This window comes from Poecile atricapillus, chromosome 1 (assembly GCF_030490865.1).
Source record: "Poecile atricapillus isolate bPoeAtr1 chromosome 1, bPoeAtr1.hap1, whole genome shotgun sequence".
Classification (NCBI taxonomy): Eukaryota; Metazoa; Chordata; class Aves; order Passeriformes; family Paridae; genus Poecile; species Poecile atricapillus.
Window position 1 is genome coordinate 94,564,148 of NC_081249.1, and position 22,078 is coordinate 94,586,225.

The 22,078-nt window shown below is 42.3% G+C and overlaps 3 protein-coding genes across 5 annotated transcripts in view; 2 read left to right on the top strand and 1 right to left on the bottom strand.

Moving 5' to 3' along the window:
• Nucleotides 1–43: 43 nt before the first annotated feature.
• Nucleotides 44–11,917, top strand: CCDC181 (coiled-coil domain containing 181). 2 transcript variants are annotated; one of them, XM_058837891.1, is made up of 6 exons: nt 44–336; nt 6,146–6,297; nt 6,818–7,660; nt 9,649–9,795; nt 10,435–10,589; nt 11,161–11,917. In XM_058837891.1, the coding sequence occupies exons 2-6, from the start codon at nt 6,196–6,198 to the stop codon at nt 11,279–11,281; spliced, it is 1,368 nt and encodes a 455-aa protein (XP_058693874.1). In that variant the 5' UTR covers nt 44–336; nt 6,146–6,195; the 3' UTR covers nt 11,282–11,917. The 2 variants fall into 2 exon arrangements, with proteins under 2 accessions (XP_058693874.1, XP_058693883.1); XM_058837900.1 differs by lacking the exon at nt 44–336 and adding an exon at nt 3,265–5,503.
• A 713-nt stretch (nt 11,918–12,630) lies between these two features.
• Nucleotides 12,631–21,109, bottom strand: BLZF1 (basic leucine zipper nuclear factor 1). 2 transcript variants are annotated; one of them, XM_058837914.1, is made up of 7 exons: nt 21,013–21,109; nt 19,390–19,446; nt 17,568–18,007; nt 16,733–16,932; nt 15,024–15,152; nt 14,203–14,422; nt 12,631–14,019 (listed from the first exon to the last, which is right to left on the bottom strand). In XM_058837914.1, the coding sequence occupies exons 2-7, from the start codon at nt 19,406–19,408 to the stop codon at nt 13,834–13,836; spliced, it is 1,194 nt and encodes a 397-aa protein (XP_058693897.1). In that variant the 5' UTR covers nt 19,409–19,446; nt 21,013–21,109; the 3' UTR covers nt 12,631–13,833. The 2 variants fall into 2 exon arrangements, with proteins under 2 accessions (XP_058693897.1, XP_058693906.1); XM_058837923.1 differs by lacking the exon at nt 21,013–21,109 and adding an exon at nt 20,876–20,923.
• NME7 (NME/NM23 family member 7) overlaps nt 21,110–22,078 on the top strand; it is an 84,448-nt gene continuing 83,479 nt past the window's right edge. The window contains exon 1 of the mRNA XM_058837934.1: nt 21,110–21,220. Within this exon, the coding sequence (XP_058693917.1) occupies nt 21,218–21,220 (3 nt within the window). The 5' untranslated portion in view covers nt 21,110–21,217. The remainder of the gene's footprint in view (nt 21,221–22,078) is intronic.

Consider the following 22,078-nt stretch of genomic DNA (forward strand, 5'->3'; position numbering starts at 1 on the left):
TCAGGAATATTAGTAGGTCATACAGGTATAGCATTTCCCTTAGGTGGGTTCAAGTGATTCTCCTCTGGTGCTGGTGAAAGGCTGCTCTCTCCTGCAAGTGAAGCGAATCCATGTGAACTGTGGCAATCCTTGCTCCTCCAATCGCATCCTGCCACATCGTGTACAGCTGAGAGAGCTGAAAGGGGCACAGAGCTGCTGTGAAGGAGCAGAATTTCTGCGTTGGAGATTGAGCACGCAGTGCGGTTTGGCGGAGATGAGATAAACGCTACACACGCCTGTCTGTCTGGGGTGCTGTGACTGTTTCTTTGTTCCAGTTGACGCTGGGGACTCCTGCAGGTGAGTGTTACAAATGAATCTCTGTCCTGCGCTGGGCTTGCTATGATGCTGGGAGGATGAGGTGTAGTTCCTGGCATCACTGCTACAGTGAGAGACAGGGTGCTGGGCTTGTTCTGTCCAAAAAGCAAGGAATAGGCAGAGCTGCCAGAGGCTGCTGTTTCAGGAGCAGCACCCACTGCTGTCCCCCTGGGCTAGCAGGGGCTGTGAGAGGCTGCCAGGGCAAGGCAGGATTACAGGGTTACACTCAACCCCTGCTGAGGCTGTGTGCGTGTGTGACGGAGCTGGCTGCTCTGGCAGCGCTCTCAGGGAAAGGGAAGGGCTCTGTGTGGAACCGGTTGTGTTTTCTTCTCTATCAGTGTGATCATAGCCAAGTAGTGGGAAGGAAAGAGGGGTTTTGGCTGTGGAGGGGCAGGAGACTGGATACTCTGAACCCTGTTCCCAGTGGCTTTTGACAGTGTAAACTGTTTCCTACACTACATAAAAAAGGTGTTAAGGTGCTTGTTTAATATTGCACTGGAGGTGTTACGCAGCCTTTGTCTGTGAAACACACTGTACGTGAATCTGTTCCCTGAACACAGTGTCTGATGCATTAGTGACATGGAAAACAGCAGCCAACATGTCGGGGTCTGTCCTTGGAGATCTGCACTGCTTTTCTGTTGGTTTCGTTGCATTTTTCATAACCATGCTCTGCATCTTCCTCACATATGGGAACATCTGAAAACCTACATTTAATGACATGTGGGTTAATGGATGCATAGATGAATTTTGATTGACCGTAAATCATTAAGTTATCATTAAGTTATTATTACCAAACATTACAGCTTGACATTCCAACAATGGGGTCTAACCCTTGCCTTTATCACCCTGATTTGTGATTAGTCACATAAAGTATCTCTTGCTAATGAAAAGGACAGCGCTGGCTTTTAAGATGAAGGATAGTCTTACAATAAAAGCAGAGAAAAAAGCCTTGGTATTGTATCCAGTTCCCTGTATTTTAGTCTGCTATGAACTTGTCGAAATGTGGAAAATCAGAAATTCAGCATATTGCCCTGAAGGGTGGGATAACTGCATGCCCCGGGTGGTTGAATTTTCACCAGGTACAGCAGGAACCATTGCCAAGCAGGTAACTGAGCATTATCTCTGCTAAGTGTAAGGGAGCCCTTACAGCCCACTAGAGCCAATGTCAAAACCTGGTTTTCTTTTTCACTGTATGGTGTAGGATGAGCAGAAACCCTGAGGTCATGGAGTCCATTCTCCTCCTATAGCATGTGGCCTATGATGACAGATGTCTTTAGAGAACTCATGCGCCCCACCTTGAAGGGGTTCAGCTTTTCTGTCCCATGTGACTTTGAGTGAAAGACTGACCCTACTTGAGTTACTCTGAGAGTTATCAAAGCTCTGGCTTCGTGGCTGTCTTCTGCTTGTATTTTCTTTCATTAGCATTAACCCTTTAGTACAGGGGAAGTGCTTCCCTCTGAGGTGTGTGGCCTTGTAGACGTCATCTTTCACTTTCCCAGGCCAGTGTATTCAAAACTTGGGGCCATGGCCATGTGAGGGACAGTGTGATGGGCACCATGTCAGTGCTGCCACTGAGGAGAACTCCTTCCCTCACTCTCTCCCTCTTTTCCCCCAGAGGGGCCTCTGCTACTGCAGCCCAAGCTGGTGGAAGGGCTGAGGAGGGTCATCCCCCCAAAATGCCGTGCTGAGAAGTGTCTTGTGATGCTGAGTGAACTTTATCGCTCTGAACGGCTGCTGGCAGCTGCTCGCCCTTGCAGTGAGCTCTGTGTGTGCTCAGTGGGGAGTCTGGTGGTCACACAGCTCTTGGGGGACCTGCTGGCCTCAGGGGCACAGCATTCACTGCCTGTGGGGGGTTTGGTTGTCCCTAGAGGAGACTGCAATCTGCCACCTCCCTCCAGTTCCACTGAGGAGTCTGAGCCTTCTCTTTCTGCCAGCCCCCTCTGGCCCCACAGGTAAATCAGGGTGGGGTTTTTTGGCCTGTCTTTTTGTTTTTGTCTGTTGGTTTTTTTTTCCAGATGGGAATTAATTCAGGGCATTTTCCTGGTTTATTTGTTTGTTTTTCTCATTCCATGTTCAAGGAGCAGTGTGTGGTTAACACAGAGAGGTGTGTCTCTGGAGATTCAGTGCTGTCTTCTTTAGTGGTGAGACACTGGAACAGGTTGTCCAGAGAAACTGCGGATGCCCCATCCCTGGAGGTGTTCAAGGCCAGGCTGGATGGGGCTCTGAGCAGCCTGGTCTACTGGAAGGTGTCCCTGCCCACGGCAAGGGGGTTAAGAGTTTCAAGATCCTGTTCCAACCCAAACAATTCTATGATTTTGTTATTAACAAAAGCCCAAATCCTGACACTGCTGGCTCTTGGGCTGATCCGATCGCTCATTACCAGCCGGATCATGATGAATAATACAACACGCGAAGCGAGGCTGCCTGCTGAGGATTGAGTACATAATTTAAGAGCATCAAAGAAGGGCTTTCGGCTGGACAGGGAGAGCGGGTTGCCGCTTTCCTGGTGGGGTGTGTGTGCCCCCGCTGCCCTCAGCGCTCTGCTTCCCGACAGTTTCCAGGCGTTGGATGGAATTGTGCCACACGGAAAAGGGGGCAGCGAGGGGGGCCCTGCCGCCGAGGCCCGTCTCCATGGCAACGGGGCGGTGCGGCCCACGGGAGCCAGGGCCCTGCGAGAGGCGGCGTTTGTCCCTCGGGAGGCGGTGTTTGTCCCTCGGAAAGCGGTGTTTGTCCCTCGGGAGGCGGCGTTTGTCCCTCGGGAGCCACCGTGTCACTGACCGGCGCTGGCGGACGGGGCGGCCCCACCGCTGTCACGGCAACCGCGACGCCCGGTGGCGGCACCTCCTCGTCCCCGGCAGGGAGCGGCGGGGCTCGGCGTGTCCCAGGGGAGCAGGGAATTCTGGTGAGGATGTTCCCCGGTGGGGTTCGGGTTCGTGGGTCTGTGTATGTGTGCGTGTTTTAGTGCAGAAGGACGAAGCGACGGAAAGCCGCCTTTTGTTGTCACTGTGCCCGGGTGTAACCGCGTTACTAATCCGTGCAGAACAAATGGTGACAGCGCGCACCCCCCACAGACACACCCTAAGTAGAACAGGAGCAGGTGAAAATGAAGATGTGAGATTTTCTGAATACTTTCTGTTCCTCTTAATGCTGAATCACTTTACTTCATAATATCCAAAATAGAATAAGAGCTGATTCAGGATTTTCTGGTGCCCCCGGTATAAGAAGGACATGGAACTGTTGGAGCAAGTGCAGAGGGGACCATGAGGTTGGTAAAGCACCTCCCCTACGGAGACAGGCTGAGAAGGTTGGGGCTGTTCAGCCTGGAGAAGAGGAAGGTGTGTGGAAACCTCATCACAACCTTCCAGGATCTGAAGGGGACCATAGGGAAGCTGGAGAGGGATTCCCTGTCAGGAACTGCAGTGACAGGACAAGGGGAAATGCGTACACACTGTTAGAGGGGGAGCTTAGGTTAGATATAAGGAAGAAATTCTTTACTGTGAAGGTGATGAGACACTGGAACAGATTGCCCGGGGAGATGATGGATGCCCCAATCTTTGAAAGTGTTCAAGGTCAGGCTGGATGGGGCTTTGAGCTACCTGGGCTAGCAGGAGGTGTTCCTGCCCATGGCAGGGGGAGTTGGGACTAGATGATGTTAAGGTCCTTTCCAACCCCTTAACATTCTATGATTCTATTAAACAAGTTGTTGAATTGTAAATTCTCTCTTTAGCCATGGCTACTTTATCTTACAACAGAAGAAGTTGATTTTTATGCTGGTCCCCATTATTACACTTAACCTAAATGAATTAAAGAGCGTGTTAGATGTGTTTGTATTGGGTGCCACAGATGTGAACATGTTTTTTCTAAGGGCAAAATTCCTCTGTGCAGCTTTTGTATCTCTTTACCATAATAATGAAATCACATAATGAAATGGTTCTTTTGTGCTGAATATGCACTAGAGAAAAGTAATCTCCATTAAGATGCCGGGTACATCATCACCCAAACCAAGGATATTTGTGAAGAAAGGGGCATTTCCCAGCAAAAGTCATTACATGTCATATGAGGTGGTGCAGGAAAAACACTAGGGAAATAGATAAGGTGTGGAGAGCCAAGACAATAGTCTAAACAAGCTCTAAAAATTCATATTCTGAGAAATCTAGTGTGAGAGTGATTCTGGTGGCAAGTGGTAGCTAAGAAGAAGTGAAAAAACTGCCAGACTTTCTTGAAAATGAAAATTTTCTTTTCAAAGAAAATGAAGAGCTTTTAAAAGTTTCTGTACAAACAATTTTGCAGCAAAAAATGCCCAACTTTATTACCACTCTAAGACAAATCTTGCCTAAGTTTTGAGGCTTAAAAGAACATCACTCTTTTCCAGCATGAAATACTGAGTTCTAAGAAGCAGAGCTGGTGTTCCTGAGAACAAATAACTGAGAATTCAGAGATGTTCATCAGAACTCAAAACAAAAGCTTGGGAGAATTTAAGCAACATCTGCTGCATGAAGGCGTTTTTACAAAATGTGTAAATGGATTTGAAAGACAGCCCTTCTTGATGCTGTGATTCTTGTCTGGAGGGGCAGGATGGTCACACAGCAAGAGCTGTGTTGCTGTTCTAGGGCCATCCAGAGTCAGAGCTCTCTCTTACATCCCATATTGTCTTGCCGTATCATAAAATGTTAAGGGGCTGGAATGGACCTTAAAGAGCATCAAATTGTGACCTCCTTGCCATGGGCAGAGACACCTTCCACTAGAACAGGTTGCTCAAAGCACCATCCAACCTGGTCTTGCAGACTTTCAGAAATGGGGCATCTGCAATCTCCCTGGGAAACCTGTTCCAGTGCCTTACCACCAAACTAGCAAAGAATTTCATCCTAATATACCTAAATTTCCCCTCTTTCAATTTGTGTCCATTACTCCTTGTCCTGCCACAACAATCATGATCTTTAGTCTATTGAAAATGACACAGATTAACCCTCCAACAGACATGTGGAAGTGGCACCTTCCAGCCTACAGCAGGTGGTACAAAAAGAACAGGAACTTTTGAATACTTGATGTTTTCTTTTTCTGCGCTGCTTTTGTAAAAAGAAATAAATTACTGAAGGACTGAAGAGGGGTTAAAGCTATACACAGCAGAATCAGCTCTCTAGGCTCGTGAGTGTGTCCACATCTTTAAACTTTTGTGTCTTTGATGCCTTGTACTGAGTGAGCTGAGCAGAGGGACAGCAGGCAGTCAGCCTGGAGCACCAAGCACTGGCATTTAAGCAAACCTTCAGGAGCTGGTGGCACCTGTGTGCTATGCAGTACAAATATTTTTTTAAAGATTCAGTCCTTATAGTGGGTCATCTTCAGTTTTATCATGAGCATGACTATATCCAGCCTGATTAACAGGTTAATGAGTGTTTAAAGTTACAGTGTATTTAAACAAGGTAAGATACAAACAAGGTAAGATACAAGCAAGAAGTTTGTCGCACTTCAAGCTAACACAAAATAGTGGTCTCTTTGTCCAAGCACAAGACTAACTGTTAAAAGATCATGAGTTCTAGATTAAGGTCTGTCAGAGACATTAAATCACCTTGATTTGCTTTAACTCAAACCTTTTCCCAGTAGCCAGGGCTGGAAAGGCCAAAACCATTCATGTTTATGAGCCATTGGTGATCCTTAGTCCTGAGGTGCTGTGGCACTGTCTAACATGCTTGTATTAATACTGCTCACAAGTTTGATGTGAGTGTCATGAGAGATATCAGTATTTGTGTGTCACTAGAGTTTGAAAACATTTTATTCCCTCTCTTTTTTATAGTATTATTCTAACACATCACCAAAATAACTGAAAAGGAAGATCGAGCAGATATGGGTGATGTAACAGAAAATACAGAATATGAGGATGATTTTGAAAAAGACCTGGAATGCCTAACTGACGAAGAAGAGAAACAAAACCTTGGTGAAAAAAAGGTATTTGTTACATTAAATGCTAGTTGTGTTATTTAGAAGACAAAATTGAGTAATATTTGGAATCTTAGGCACAAATTCAGTATTGCTTGAAATGTGCAGGTGCATTCACTGAATTTTGACAAGGAAGATTATTTGGAATTACAGTGAAAAACATTTCAGCAAACTGGTTAGTTCGGTTATAATATCTGTAAAGCAGAAATTTCAGCATTCATTAAAAATGATATGTTTTTTTCAAAAGTACTTCTGAGTTCCTTTAAGTGTTTGTGCAACACTCATTGTGGTTTGGTGCTGTCACTAATCATTTCACTGGTTAGTTAAACTGTGTGTGAATGTGAAAGTGAAGAAAATTAAGAGACTTGTTAGTGCCAAAAAAGCAGTTAGTTATGACATGCACTAATTGACAGCCTGGTTTAGAGAGCAGGTAGTTTACTGCTCTTCTCTCTCACTGTCTTTTTCTCTTTCTTTGATAACTTTTGTTCTTTTGTTGAAAGAAGAGACTAGTTTATTTTTACTTTTTTAGAATCCTGGAAAAAAGGAAGAGGATGTTGAAGCACAAATTCATAAAGCTGCGTACAGCTCTCAGGAAGACAATGAGGAAGTGGAAGAAAGTCTAGATCAGCTTTCAGAGGCAGATGTAAATGTGAAAATGATATATGCTAATGAAAAATATTTTCCTGAGGCAAATATTGAACAAAAGGGCCATGAATCTGATGAGAGAGAAAGCTTTATCCAGGAATGTAAGCTGGAAAATGAGCAAGAACTGGAAGAGGATGAAGATATGAAGCGTTATGTCTTGGAAAAGATTGAAGAAGCCAACAAAAACCTGGAAAATCAGACTCCTGTGGATCAAAACAGAGAAAGGAAATTAAAATTTAAGGATGAGATGGATATAAAAGTTCCTCCTCCAAAAGATGCTGACCTTGCAAGAGGAGATGATGTTTCAATTGGGCTGTCTCAGCTGCATATTTCTGATGACACAGGACAGAAACACACACTTTCAGAAGGTACTGGCTCAGATGAGGAAATGACAGGTGGTAAAGTCCTAGTGGAAAAAGATGGAAAGTTTGAACTCTTAAGTTTATGTGATATTGAAAGCCAGGGCATTTTGCCCCCAATAAGTGTTTCTTTTTCAGATATTGAAACTCAACGTACAGCTCCAAAATCTTCACTCCTCACTGACCCTTCACCTCCATCTGACTCTAAGCAACCTCCAGATCCTGCTTCGAATGGTGCAAAAGACCTGGGAAAACAGAAGACTGAGTCTGCAAACACAGCCACGAAAACCTCCACTTACACTCTTACTCCCAAACAAAAAGAACTAAGGAAGCAGATAGAAATAAGGAATGAAATACTGAGGAGAGAGGTAAATGTATAGAGAAAAGTAAATCACAGTGACCATCCTATTCCTCTGCTTCACAAAGACCATGTGCTTAGGGTATTTACTCCATTCTTCCTTGATAAAAGAGGCAGCAATAATAGTTGTAGTAGTAATAATAACATCAACAACAATAATAACAATCATTCTCTGGGGTTTGTATAGAATCTCTCAAAGTTCCTTTCCCAGAGTGGTATAGGATCATGCCTTGCTCAGAGGAGAAATTAAGTATTTATTTAATATATCCTTCATAAATAGGCCTTCTTCTGTTACACTTTTCTTACTGCTTTTGCTTCTTGACTCTCTCTACCTAGGTTCTGTTACAGTCCCATAGTTTATGGAATGTAACATGTGGTGTCACATCTGCACACATTATATTGCAGTGCAGGAAGTTTACATTAACCATAGTAAGGCCGGGGCGCATTTGGGTACTAAAGAAGTATGGATTTGGCAATTATATGGAAGAGTGTTCAGTCATAATATAATGTTTACACAGCAGAGTGACTGTAGGAACCCTTTTAATTATTTCTCAGCTCCTCACACAGAAAAAAAACCCCTTACATTTAATAGAGAGCCTCCAACAGCTGTAATGGGGACTTCAGAAATCTTTACCAGAGAGTTAAAAAATGTTGATATTTTTCTTCTTTTTGCATTATGATGATACAGTTACAAAAAGGTAGCTTGCTGTGTGTGTTGCTGTATAAAAGAAGCATGAAGCATCTGCCATTTTTCTGTGCCATGATGTACTAATTAAGCTGGCTAAGTAGCTCCCAAGGTTACTTTCTATTTGTGGAAAGAGCTCTAGCCTGCTTTATTTGATAAGGTTGCTGAAGCTCAGCTTAGTAATGAGGGGAATGAAATCTGATGAGCAATTGAAGTGTTTTCTTTTTGCACACAAGACTACATCTCATGAAACCATGATATATGTATTTAAAGTGGAGGGTAGGGTAGTGAGGGGAAGGAAGGTTATTTTCCTAACAGTGTGTGCTAAATTTCTTCTTTTGTTGGCTTAGTTATAGAAAGGTAAGGATGTGTTACCTTATTTCTTCATTCTGGAATGGAATTCTTCCATTCTGTGATGGATTTCACAGGCATGAAACATTTCTTGACATTACTAGAATCCATCTGCTTAATTTTGGTGGAGTTTCTTTCATTCCAGTAAATTAGAAATGGTAAGTTTGGAGGATATCTGAAAGTTGTGTGTAGGTGGGAGGAACATCACCTATTTGCAAGCAAATTAGATTTCTCTAAGTATTGAAATAAGTAAGTAGTTTTTGTGTCAGAGAGAGTAAATCCTGGTAAAAAATGTCAGCTTTCTTAAGCATTAATTGAAACTTTTACTACTCTTTGTAAATACTTCTAATTAGCTAAAATGTAATTAGTAAGTGATACCTTTCTCATTTTTGTAAATATCAGCTCATTTTGTACACTTGAAAAAAGCCTGAAGCTATTAATACTCCTTAAGTAAATACATTGTAACTTCAAGTCAAAAGAAAGGTCCTTTATTATGAGGTAGTGCCCGCAATCCATATTGTTAAATGTTGTTAAAGATGTTGTTAAATATCCTTTAGGGTTTAGGGGTCCATCAAGCCTGAGAGCTGCATTTATTTTTAAAATGTATCCACATAAAATGATTCTAAGCTAACCAGGGATATTGGGCAAACTTAAATTTAAGAATTTTCACCTGATTCTATTTAAATGTCTGTGAGTCAAGAGGTGTCATGGAAATGGAGGTAATCACAAGAAGGATTTGACTGAAAGTGTCTGAATATATCACAAGCCACAGAAGTGCTCCAAGCAATTTCTTCCTAAATGCAGTGTCAGCTGTGATGCAGTCTTTGAGTATTCCTGTTTCATCTGTATTTTAGTGTGTCTCTCATGTAATTCAAATGGCTTATTTCTTGCCTGCAACAGTCTTTGCAAATTAAGATAATTCTCTTAAAAACTAAGTTTATTTGGTTTTCCTTCCACTTAAGGAAGAAGACAGGAAAAGGGAACTAGAAGAAATGAGGAGAAGAGAGAATGAAATAGTTTATAAAGCTTGGTTACAGAAGAAGAAAGTACAGCTAAAAGAAGAAAAGCGAATTCGTCGTGCAAAGCAGCTGGAAGAGCTGAGGATGAAAGTAAGGTCACCCTACTGTGGAACTGGGATCTACAGTGCTCTTGTTAAATAGGAAAACCAAATTCTCAACCTGGGTTCTTAGCTAAGTGTATGAAAATTTATAGCAATGGGGAGTGTTCTTGTTACATTGTTTTCAGTGAAGAGCTAGACTTGCAGGTTTAGGATTGATCTCCTTGGCAGAGTGGCTTGCAATGTAGAAGCAGCATACATGAACTTAACTATAAAATCACAGGCGATACAGTGGTGCTCCCATATACCAGAAGAAGGACTTGATTGAGCCCTGCAGTGAACAAGCAGCCAGAAAACTCTTTGGAGTGTGTTCTTTACCATCAAAACTTGTTAGCAAGCAGTTAATGCACATGACCTGATAAAAACCTGGGGATTCAGATGCTGTTCTAAAGTTCTTCTGCCTTAAAGTGATGGGCTTCAAAAGCTAAATAAGTACTTTTTTAAACATAGTGCTTTGAATGCTTGCTCATATATATATTCTATGCCAGATTAGCATATGCTCTAGTGTGTTTATAAAGTATGTTTCATGGATGGGAGATGCCAGCAGAATACAAAAACAACTAATATAATGTGATTATTATAAAGGTCATTTACTGATAACCCTTGTATATGCATGTCTTTTATTAACTAGGATGTGAACAGGGATCCAGAAGAAGCCTACAGGTTATGGCTTAAAAAAAAGCACCAACAATATATGAAAGAAAAACGGATAGAATTTTTGAGACGCCAAACTGAGGAAGTGGCCTTTGTACCAAGGGCAGAGGAATGCGACAGAGCTTTTAGAGAGTGAGTAGGGTCATTCCTAAGGGACCACATTTGCAACTTTTGTAGTGTATCATCTCAAAACTGTAGCTATCTTATGGTACATCTTTGCTGCTGAGGTCCTCATTGTTTTGGAGGATTTTTTTTCATGAATATGCCCTTTTAAACTTACACCTCAGCAAAAATCCATCAATGCCTTGATATTGTTTGTTCACTGCTGTGAAATTATTTGTCAGAACCTGAGCTAAAAAGAGTGAATTGCTTTTGCTAAAAAAAGGATCTTCTCCTCAAACATTTGTTGTGTGTTCTGGAGCAAGCTTGGGTTTATTCAGTCCATGAAATAAGCATAAAGTTAAACCAGTCTAACAAAATAGGGGAGGTAAAGGTGGGTGCAGAAGCAGGGGAATTGGGGTGGGAAAGTAGTGCTTCCTGTGTTTGGGTGTGGCAGGCTTTTAGACTGTCTCAGCCATGACACCCAACTTCACCCTACAAGACAGGGTGGGCTCCAGTTAAGTGGGGGCCAAAACTCCTTTGAATGATGTAAAACTAGAAATTACAACTGCCAGTACTTCTGATCCTCTTTGTCTCTCCACAGCTGGCTGAGGAGGAAGAAAGAAGAGAAACAAGAAGCAGAACTAGCTGCTAAAGAGAGAGGCAGGCTGTTTAAATTAGAAGCCAGAAGAGCAAGACAGATGCGGAGTATGCACTATATTTAATTCAGAGGCAAAATCCTTTTGCTTCACAGATTACAGTTAAAAATTTGATGTAGACACAGAGTTCTTGGTGACAATCTTCTGAATTTTTATGGCTTGTTTTTGTCCTTTACAGCTACTGACCTTTTGTGGTGTTTTTGAAGCTTTCAATCAAGTTTAACAATTACCTTCAGTGACAATGATTTTACTATCTATTTATTTGTAATTTAGTTGAAAAGCCTGCTTTAATCTATAACTCAGGGATCTTCTTGATTTAACCAAATCTAAATGAGTGCAAGATGTATGTATGAGGGTGACAAATACACATTCCCTTCTTAGAGGCACTTTATACTCAGCTCCATCATGGATTCCTGGATGCAGGCTACTCTGTAAAATGTTGAATTTTTTGTGGATTAATATTGCTGTTTGATGCTGCTAGTGATTAAGACTGTGCAAGGTGCTATGTTGTTGGAAAATGATGTTTATTGTACCTGTTGATCTGTTGACCAGCTCTAGACCAGAAGACTGTGTTCTTTTAGGTTCCTGGAAAGGGTCATTGAAGACTACTGTATAGGTGATGGTGCAACAAGTTTTGAAACTTTTTTCTGTGAGTCATATGGAGTAGTTTTCTATTTCATGGAATTAAAAGCTTGTGCAAATGATCACCTTTTCCGCTACTAAGGAAGTCAGGTTCCTTATATAAATGTCAATGTTTATTATAATAAATCTACCAAACTACATCACCTTACCCACCTAAATTGTGAACTCTTGATAGAGAACATGCCAAGGTCACTCATGAAATCATAAAGTTAGTGAAAGAATAGAAGCATTCTGTCCAACTGTATGTCCCAACAGATTTCATGATCCTGGAATTGCTCTTCAATTTTTCCACAGTCACTGTTTTCTGGGAGTACTGCAACAGAGAGAAGTGTAGAGATGCAAAGCAGGTTTGCTGGTAGTATTTTTCTTGGTTATTTTTGGAGCTAGTTACAGGCGTATTGAGAGCACTGGTGTTGGACTGGAGGCTGGTCTATTGCAGCTTTTGCCAGCACAGAGAGTGAGCATGGACACAAAATGAAAATTTCACATGCTACTGGGACACATAAGTAACAGGTTGCCTTCCTCCCTCCAGAACCTCCCCCTGACACCAAAGGCAAGAAGAGTCTAGCAAACAAATGTGTCTAGCAAACAAATCCAGGGGGAATATTTGCAAAGGGTCACACACACCATCTCCCTAACTGTAGAAAACTACAGAAGAGGTGCTTCTCTGTTCATTGCCTCACACCAGCAGAGTGAAGGGTTTTACAGTTCAGTGTCATATAGTTCTGTTAATGCTACAGAGAATGTGACTTCATTAAATCCAAAACTGTAACTTGAAAGCAAGCAAAGGAAGTTTATTTTAGCTTTCTTCATGTAAACCAAAGCTGAGCCAGCAAGAACTTACAGCTTACATATTCTGATCATGGGTATGAGATTCAAAGGAAAATGGGGTAAAAGCAACCATTTCAGAAACCTTTTCCCTAAAGTAGGCAGCTTCATATGGTAAATTTGGGGGTCAAGCAAAGAAACTTAAATAGGGTTCTTTGGATTTAGCAGATTGTCTCCTAAAAGTTCTCATCAAACCTATGTCAAGAACTCCAAATCTATATCAAGATTATAAAACCATACAAGTAAAAAAATACTTTTTTTTTTTTAACAGTACCTGTGCAAACAGTGCTTATCTTCATCTTCCTATAATACCCAGGAAGACCTTGGGCGAGGACTGAGTCCTAATGCCAGAGCAGGCTCAATGCTATGTACTAAAGGAAGCATGTCAGTCTGCCTTTGCTGAGGATCAGCTAGGCAGCAGCTTCATTCTAGAAGCTGAAACAATGGAAAAGCCATTTCAGCTCTATAGAAATGAAAGAATAATCTCACCCCAGAGTTTTCTAGAATCCAATTGAAAGCAGTTACTACTTATGTATTATAGCTAAAGTTCATTCAAGCTTCATTGCCTTCTTGACAGGTGGGCTGACACTGTATATACTCTTGCTTTCAGAACTTACAGCTAAGAAGAATGATTGCATATACTCCTTTTTACAACTAAATTTAAAAGGTAGAACATAGACTTGGGGACAGTTCATCACCTTGGCTAAAATTTAAAAAAAAAAAAAATGTAACTGACAATTTATCATTACTTTATTTTTAAATTTAGACATAACTGATCAGCACTTAATTTGCTTTGGTATGGTTACACTTCTGTCTCCCTCTAAAAGGAAATTCATTAAGATTTGTTGACAAAACTATAAATGTTAAACAGTCAAGAGCATCTCTATGCTCTATAAATTGGACCAGCATGTTTTTTGTCTTGACTATGTGTAAGAAAATAAGTAGCTTTCCTCAATGAGAAACAGTAGAAGTATCCCAGAGACTCTGGAAATCCTGTCAATCCCTAACTTCAAGAGGTAGAGAAGCTGAAACTATGTAATTTCCAATGCTAGACCCACCCATTACAGAAAAAGGACAAAGGAAAGCCTGCTGAGCATCAACTAGTGTTCTTTAGAAAGAGTGCATGCACAGCTGCCTTGGCTGGGCATTTAAAGGGCTATCAGCTCTCCTTGACAGTGATTACAACAATTGAAGGTGACATCTTCATATCTTGTATATGGGTGAAACCTTCCAATACTTTTCTTTGTGGAAAGGAAAGAAGATGGAGAAGTCTCAGAAAAAGAAACTTCTGTTGATGTTTCTGGATGTGCAGCTGGATCCAGTACACGTAGCATCTAAGGATGGAAAAATTGACACTGAAAATATTTTTATACAGTTTAACTGGCTTTCTCCTTCTCTAGGAGCTAGGAAGGATTTCTGCTTAAAAGCCATTTTTCATATTTTTTCCAAGTTGAAAATGAAATATCTGTTTACTGAGAACCTTAATATAAAGGTTAACATGTATCAAGAGTTCTTACCATTTCAGCCATTTTCTCAGCAGGGGTATTGCAAAACTCCACAGTTGTTGAAGTCTTTTTTGGACTGTTAGTGCCAACATTTCCTAGAAGATGTGAGCTTACAGCTTTGGCTAGCTTACAGTTCACAGCTGCTAGCTCTGTTGTAGTGTAAGGCTGGGCACTAGGATAGTATGTCTGTTGTCTCCCCCACTGAAGAGAGACCATGAGCTCCTCCAGCAGCCTGTGCAGAAAGGATAGAAGCCCTGTTAGTGGGGTTTGTATTCTATACTGTATAATCAGCACCCAACACACTTCAAAGGAATCATCTCTTCCCAAGGCTTAGTGCATAAGCTAAATCTTAAACCAAAGAAATGGACAAAAAAAGTGCTCAAGAACAAGGAGACAAATGGGCTATTCTCCAAGGAAAGGCCTCACCAACACAGGACATTAATATTGGGAACACTTCTTTGACATCTGGCAGAAAAAGCACTGTACAGTCTGTGTAGGAAGAAGAATATCTCTGATATTTTGGAAGGAAACAGAGAAGACTTGAAGTCAAGACAGTAAGTGATTAAAGAGAGAAAGCCTGAGGATGTGAAGGATATCAGTTCCACAGTTTATTACCCTTAAGACCTCAGATCTCTAGGGGAATGAAGAAAGTATTCTATTGTTTTTGCTGTTTCAGTTCTAAGACTGAAAAGTTACTATATTATACATCAGCATAATTGATTTTTGTTGAATATCAGTGGAGGAGGGGAAAGTTATTTGATTCTCCTCTAGCCTAAAATAAACTGAGAAAAACAAAGTTTGCACAGAGATAGTCTGCATTAAAAAAATCATACTTGTGTGTATCAATCATCTCTTGACGGAACTGTTCACGTTCGTTCAGCAAGTCCTGGATTGCACTTTGTGCATCCCTGGTTTGGCGCTGAAGAATTGCCCTGGTATTGGTCAGCTCATCAGCCATCACTCTGCAAAGGAAATCCCCAGTCAGCAGTGCAAATGAACAGTTTGAAAGTCACTTTTTTCTACTACAGATCATAATTTTTCTGGTCAACCTGAGTATTAAGCTGCTCTTCTCTCTCTCCTCCCTCATGCAGAGCCTATATCAAAGTAATTAAGAATAATTTCTGTTCAACTACAGCCAACACCAGTGCAAGATTATTTTTTGACTGAGTTTAAACAATTTAAGGCACTTAATACAAAGCTAGTAACAGACTTTTCAAAATACCTTGGGAAAGTGTCCATGGTTGACAAGGATCCTGTGAAAGAGAAAGCTAAATACATTTTTCTAACAATTTTCACAAGTATGCTGTAATCACATTTGTTCACTCATCTCTAAAAATGGAATCTATGGCTATAGACTGTATGCATTTACCTCTTTGCCCTTCTCAGGGACAATCACCAGATTGTCATATATGAGTGTTTAAGAGCTACAAAGGATACAGAAGTTGTCACATTTTTCTATGCCATGAGGCTTGGCACTGACCCCTCCAGCAGGCATTTCAAATGCCTGTGATATTCCAAATGCAAAAAGCAGAATGACATTTAAACAACCACTAGTTAGAAATATGAGATAAAAATGAACCAGAATGTTAAAATATTGAAGAGTGTTACTTTAAGCACTGCTGAGACTCACAGCCCTGACCTTAGAACTCCTCATAATGTTAAAAAAAAAATCCCGAGTTTGCATAGTGACTCTTGCTCAGCTAGGACTTACAAGTACCATTACACCTCATAAGTCACACAAGATACCATTCACCCCATATGCTGAAACTTCTTAAGACTAGCAAATTAAAGGGAGGAGACTAAATTCCATTGCCATTTCCTTCAAGCAGTAAGATCTTTTGTGATATGCACTAAGCATCAAAATTCCAGTCAGTTAATTCGTCAGTTATATCCAAGTACATTAGAAAATTAAAAATCCTAGAAAACTATTTACAGATCTGGTGAGACAAACTTAACAAGTTTTAAACTTAGCAAATTTAAAATCATTGTCAAATGAGATTTTGACTGTCAGATCTGCTTTTATGGTTACAGAAGTAACAGTAGGGTTCTGAGTAGTAACACAGACAGTGTTTGATAAAGAAGTCCCCCTACTCTTTTTTCTGTAGTAGATCCCTGACTCACTATAAGCAGAGCTCTTAAACACCAGCTTCTTCTCAAATTGATGACTGTATCATACTGAGGGGTTGGGGATGAAAATCAACTAATTACCTTTAAGAAAAGTCAGCTGCCCTAGAAGACATTTTTAAACCCTAAACTGCATGTGGTTTTATGAAAATTAAGAGCTTCTCTTGTTTTCTTGACAAGAACTGTAGTTGTAATTTTAGGAGGTTTAGGACTCACTGTATAACCTCTGAAAAGCAGGACTATTCAGATTTACAAGGAGTTTACTTTCTTTATACGTTTTCTGTATTCTTAGAATTCATAGTAGGTGTCAGTATGGCTATTGTGGCTGTCCTCTGCATATGTAAGCACACTGCAGTGTCTGTATGTGATGAAAGACTGAAGGAGAATGCTGTTAGGACAGTTCCATGAGAAGGAATACCTGCTTGCTAGGAATTTGCTTCTCCACACATCACATTGTATCGACATGCGCTCCAATTGTTCAGACAACTGAGCCATATTCCGGCCCAGGACTTCGTTTTCTAGGATGAGCTGATTCTTCTCACGAGCCATCCGTTCAAAGTGATACTGCAGATCGTCCCCAACAGAAGCAACAAGTAATTTCTTCAACTCCCGATTGACCTAGAATTAGACCAGACTCTCTTGCAATTATCAATAGAGAGTAAACACTCCTAAGAATGCAGTGCAACTTATTAAAAATTGCTAACAGTAAATTGTCTTTCCAGAACGGGATGTATCTGGGAAAGCATAAACATTTAAGCCTAAACATTTATAACATAAGCATGTCCAACACATTCTTGTTTAAATTCTAACAGTCAAAGAGGAAGTATGAAAGCCTGCTGCAGGAAACAGAGTTTCAGTAGTATTCAACTCCTGAATCAGTAAGATAACAAAGGATTAGACAAGACATCCACAGGTGTATGAAATATAAAGTTATAGTCAACTCTTCTATGGCATAACATTTTCCACTTAGTGATTAAGGAGCAAAGTCTTTCCTCATGAAAGATTCATTTCCCTGCAGCTCTCTCATGTGTTTCTCCCAGCTAAGTCTTTGACTCTTTCATCTGTTGTCAGAGAAGCAGCGCTGGAATTCTTTGATGTACTTCTACTCTATGTCTTAGCTGGTAAGTTCAAAAGGGAACTTATTTGTTTCAAGGCTAGAGTGTCATAGCAGTTCTCTTTGGTCACATTCACAAACTGCTTATACAAACCAAAACAGTTCAGCTGTGGGAGAGAAAACACCTTTAATTTCTTACCTCTGTCTGTATACGCAGCTGATTAGAGAGACCTTCTTTATCCTGTAACAACCGCTTTTCTGAATTCTTTAGCTTTTCAATTGCATTTTTCAGCTCTATCTGCTCTTTCTTGGGATCTGTGGCGCCATCTGACTGATGGAATGTGTCTCCTTTATGTCCCAAAGATTTAGCTACCTTAGCATTTTTAGTTGGAACAACATGGGTGATGGCTGCTTTGGGGACTAATATTCGAACAGCTTCAATTTCCACTGATTTATCTGCATGTACTTTCCCCAGCTGCAGAACTCCGGGACTCAGGGAAGAGGCTGTCTTTTTATGGGGGCTGTGGTGGATGTGATGGCTCGTAGTGCTGGCTGCAGTGATTACTTCCACTGATCCAGCTGTTTGCTCTGTTTCCATGCCATCTCCAGGTCCTCGAATGGGTGCTGAGGCATCATCAACTGAAATTTAGAAATTGTAGAGGAAACGTTTACCACCTTTTACTTGGTTATAGTGTCACTGTAAGTCTTCCCCTAATTTCTGAACTTAATTTAATTTTTTAAATTTTTTAAAAACAGATTTTAATTGTACACTGCATGTTTCAAATTGCAGTCACACTGCAGCAGTGATTACCAAGCACAAGTCAGGAAATCACAGAATGGTTTGGATTGGAAGGGGTCATCATTGGATTGGATTCAGGATCATCTTGTTCCAACACTGTGGAACTGCCCTGCTGTGGGCAGGGACACCTTCCACTAGACCAGGTTGCTCAGGGCCCTGTCCAACCTGCTCTTGAACACATCCGGGCATGGGGCATCCACAACTTCCCTAGGAACCTGTTCCAGTGCCTCACCACCCTCACAGTAAGCCCTTACTCAAATGTGCACTGCTCATTAAAAAGAGCAGTACAAGACACAAACATTGATCTGAATTGCATTAATTTAAATTTCCTGCTGCCATACAAGATTAAATGTAGGCACAAAAAAGAGCTTTCCTGGAAAAAAAAAATCTTGACAACATTACTCATAGGCTGAAAACCAAATCAGGTTTTGGGAGCTGGCAGAATCAGAGCAGTTTCATTTTAAAAGCAACAAGCAAATGAAAAACAGCTATTACCCAGACAGCTACTGACACCTTAAGAAGTTTAGCAACTTTTTAAGTACTAACATGTTTTAGTTGCCCAAGTGAAGGTTTAAGAAAAGCCAACAACCCAGTTCTGCTCCATTTTCTAACTACAGACTCCAGCATTCCCAGCAATGCTACATTCTGTTCTATAGTCCCCAATATACACAACATTTACTGAAATTAATTTTATTTGAGTCTACTAAGTTTCCAGCTGAATGAATTATTATTGTAGTACAGTTTCCTCACAATGGGTGAGAGATACAAAGTTTCTGAGGGCATGGTTACACCTACTGCTTTTTTTCTCATATTGCAGGCAGTAGTGTGAGCTTGTGTCCTCTAGACAAATACTAATGGATTTCAAAAATGCTGTAGTAACACCACTGTATTAGCTTACTTTCAAGTTTGCTGAACCAGTACCAACAGGTTCTAAATACCAGAGGAGGCTGTCAGACAAGTGTACAGACAGATCACAGTACCACTGACAAACTTATTTTTCAATATCGAGCTGGATTAGAAAAACTACATTTAATTGCTGTTCCATCCAGGCAGCTCTGGCTTTCACTGCAGTAATGAAGTCACAGAACTACTTCCTCACAGCTACATAAAAGGAGTAAGTTTGAATGAAAGGAGCCTGGTATACAGTGTAACTCTGGTGTTCAGAATTCCAGTCAAAGTACTTCTTAATTCAGTCTGTTTAGATGTCATACGAACAACCTACCTTTTTCTAGAGATGTCATTTTCTCTTTAGCAGTCAGCTCTTCCTGACTAGGTAAGTCTGAGGAAGAAATAAGGAGGGGGGCAAAAAAAAAATCTTTAGCAAGCAACAAAAAAAATCTTCAACAGCGACAGTTAATCTTGGATTATCCTGTTTTCTAGTACAAGCTCTAAACTCCAGTTCACCAGCACAGTTGAAAAACCCACACCAAAACAAAGGGGAAAAACACAGAATGATAAAAACTACACCAAAAACCATAGAGTTAAAAGAAGACTGTGAGTCTTCTGGCACTTGTGTCTTTTTTTCACCAAGAGCTGTACTTCAACTCCTTTGCACTGCTCCCCATCTTGTTCTAGTTTCCATTCCTCAAGTTTTTTTTTCTGGTCTCCCTCCTTTTTTCAGTGAGCCCCCATCTTACCCTTTAAAAGTCTGTAACACTCCCACAGTACAACTGCATGACTGTGCCAAGATATCCTAAAATAATCAACCACAAGAAAAGGCAATCCACTCTGTGCTTCAAGCAGATTAAGAGGTGAGGAGAAAACAGTGGCAACTGCACAGCTGCACAATTCCTGTAGTCCTGCTTGCTGGAACAACCTTTTTGATAGGCCAATTCTCAGTCAAAGAAGGAGTCAGTACCCTAAGTGGGTGCACATGGTTAGTTTAACCTAACAACAAAAGCTGACAACCAGTTTGGCCCAAACCACCATCCTGGCCATTTTCTCCCTTATCCACAAAAAGTATTGACCATTGCTACCTTCATCCACAAGGGCCATCCACTCTCAATTATACAAGTGACTCATCGCTCTTTTCTAGGGTCTAACTACATTAGTTTGAGGTCAGTATATGCTTATCTTGTCTGGCTGGCTTTTTTTCCTTGAGCTCTCCCCATTTTACAGGGGAGATTCCCCAGGGCTCTTACTTCCTCTACCACGAACTGAAAAGGTCTAACTACAGCTTTTTGACTTCCATTGCAGCACCTCTCTGCCCTAAAAAGAAAATGGCAGCAGTGAGCAAACTTTCCGTTTTCTAGACTAAAGATTTGTTTTGTGTCAGGCAGGCTTATCTTTTGTGATGAACAGAAAACAAAAGAAACACCTTTTCCTCTTTTAGCTTTCTCAAACTACAGATACAGAGATGTCTCACCATCTGTTGCTTCTACAACCGGAGTTGAGTGTTTGCTTATTTAATAGCATTAGGTGTTAATCACCACCGCTGTTCGCTCATTTTGACTGGGGATCTCTATTTACTTGATGAGAACGAGGAGGATGAAAGCGTAGCAGCTCAGGAAGAGGTAGAAATACTCAACGAAAGACTGATTAGGAGCATTTGGGCTTATCCGCTCCACCAGACACGACCTGCCGTGACCCTGCTCCTTCAGAGTTCACACTACAATCCCGGCCAGTTACGTGCGGGAGCAGTGTAAGCCTCCCAACATGTCCCCCTCCTCTTCCATCTCCCTCACTGGTTGCATCATTACCCACCGCACCTCTCAGGACACGGAGCCCTGCAGGATCCAGGGCCTCACACAGCCACAGCCCGCCCAGCCCCAGCCCCGGCCCCCAGGCCCCCCTGCCCCCCGGCCCCCCGGCCCCCCGGCCCTCCGGCCCTCCGGCCCCGACAGACCGGCCCTCAGCCGCGATGTCGCCACAGCCCCGGCAGTTGTCACCTCCGCGGCTTCCGCGTCCGGCGGCGGGCGGGGCGCCCCGCGCCTCGTGTCCGCTCCCGCCCAATCGCGGGCCCGGGCGCGGGGGCGGCGCTTCGGTTGCCGGGGCAGGGGCGGGCCGGGATCGCCATCGCCGCCGTCGTCATCCTCATCTTCAGCATCGCCATGGTGAGCGGGGACACGGGGCCGGGGGGCGGCCGCGGCTCCGCGGGGCAGAGCCCCTCAGCGCTGCGGGAGGGGCACGCCCGGCCCCGCCCGGCCCGCGGCTGAGGGGCCCGTGGGGCGCAGCCGGGGGTGTTCTAAGGGGCCGTTCGGGCTCGTTGGTGCCCTGCTGTAGGGAAGCTGCTGCTGCCTCCCCGAGTTGGGAATAGGCTGGGCCAGGAACTCGGGAGAGCCAGCAGGAAGGCAGTAGTGCATTTGGAGGGGAGAATATGTTTTAGGTGACAGTCTTTATTCTTGACTGGATTTCCTGTGCAGTAATGCAGGACAGACGATAGGATGTCATTGCAGGGGCAATAATAAAAGAAGACCCGGTTTGCATTTTACTCTCGGGGGAAGGTTCTTCGCCCAGAGGGTGGCTGGGCCCTGAAACAGGCTCCCCAGGGAAGTGGTCACAGCACCAAGCCTGGCAGAGCTCAGGGAGTGTTTGGACAGCGCTCTCAGGAACAGAGTGACTCGAGGCTGCCCTGTGCAGGGCCTGGGGTTGGACTGGACAGTCCTTGTGGTTCTCTTCCATCGCAGCCTGTTCTGTGATTATAGTGAAACTCAGCTGGGTCCTCCTTGCCCAAGACGATGTGCAAGTACCAATGCTGTAGAGCTGATTAAAAAATCAACAGCTTTGAGTTGCACTTTGTACTCAAACTCGTATACAAGACACATTCAGTAGCCAGGCAGATGTACCTGTGGTTGGATCCACCCTTCAATACCTGTCTCCAGCACCTCAAATTTTCCTCATCCCCTCCAGCAGCTTATTTTGCACCTTGCTTTGGGAACATAAATTCAAGATCAGCATTTTCCACTTAAATA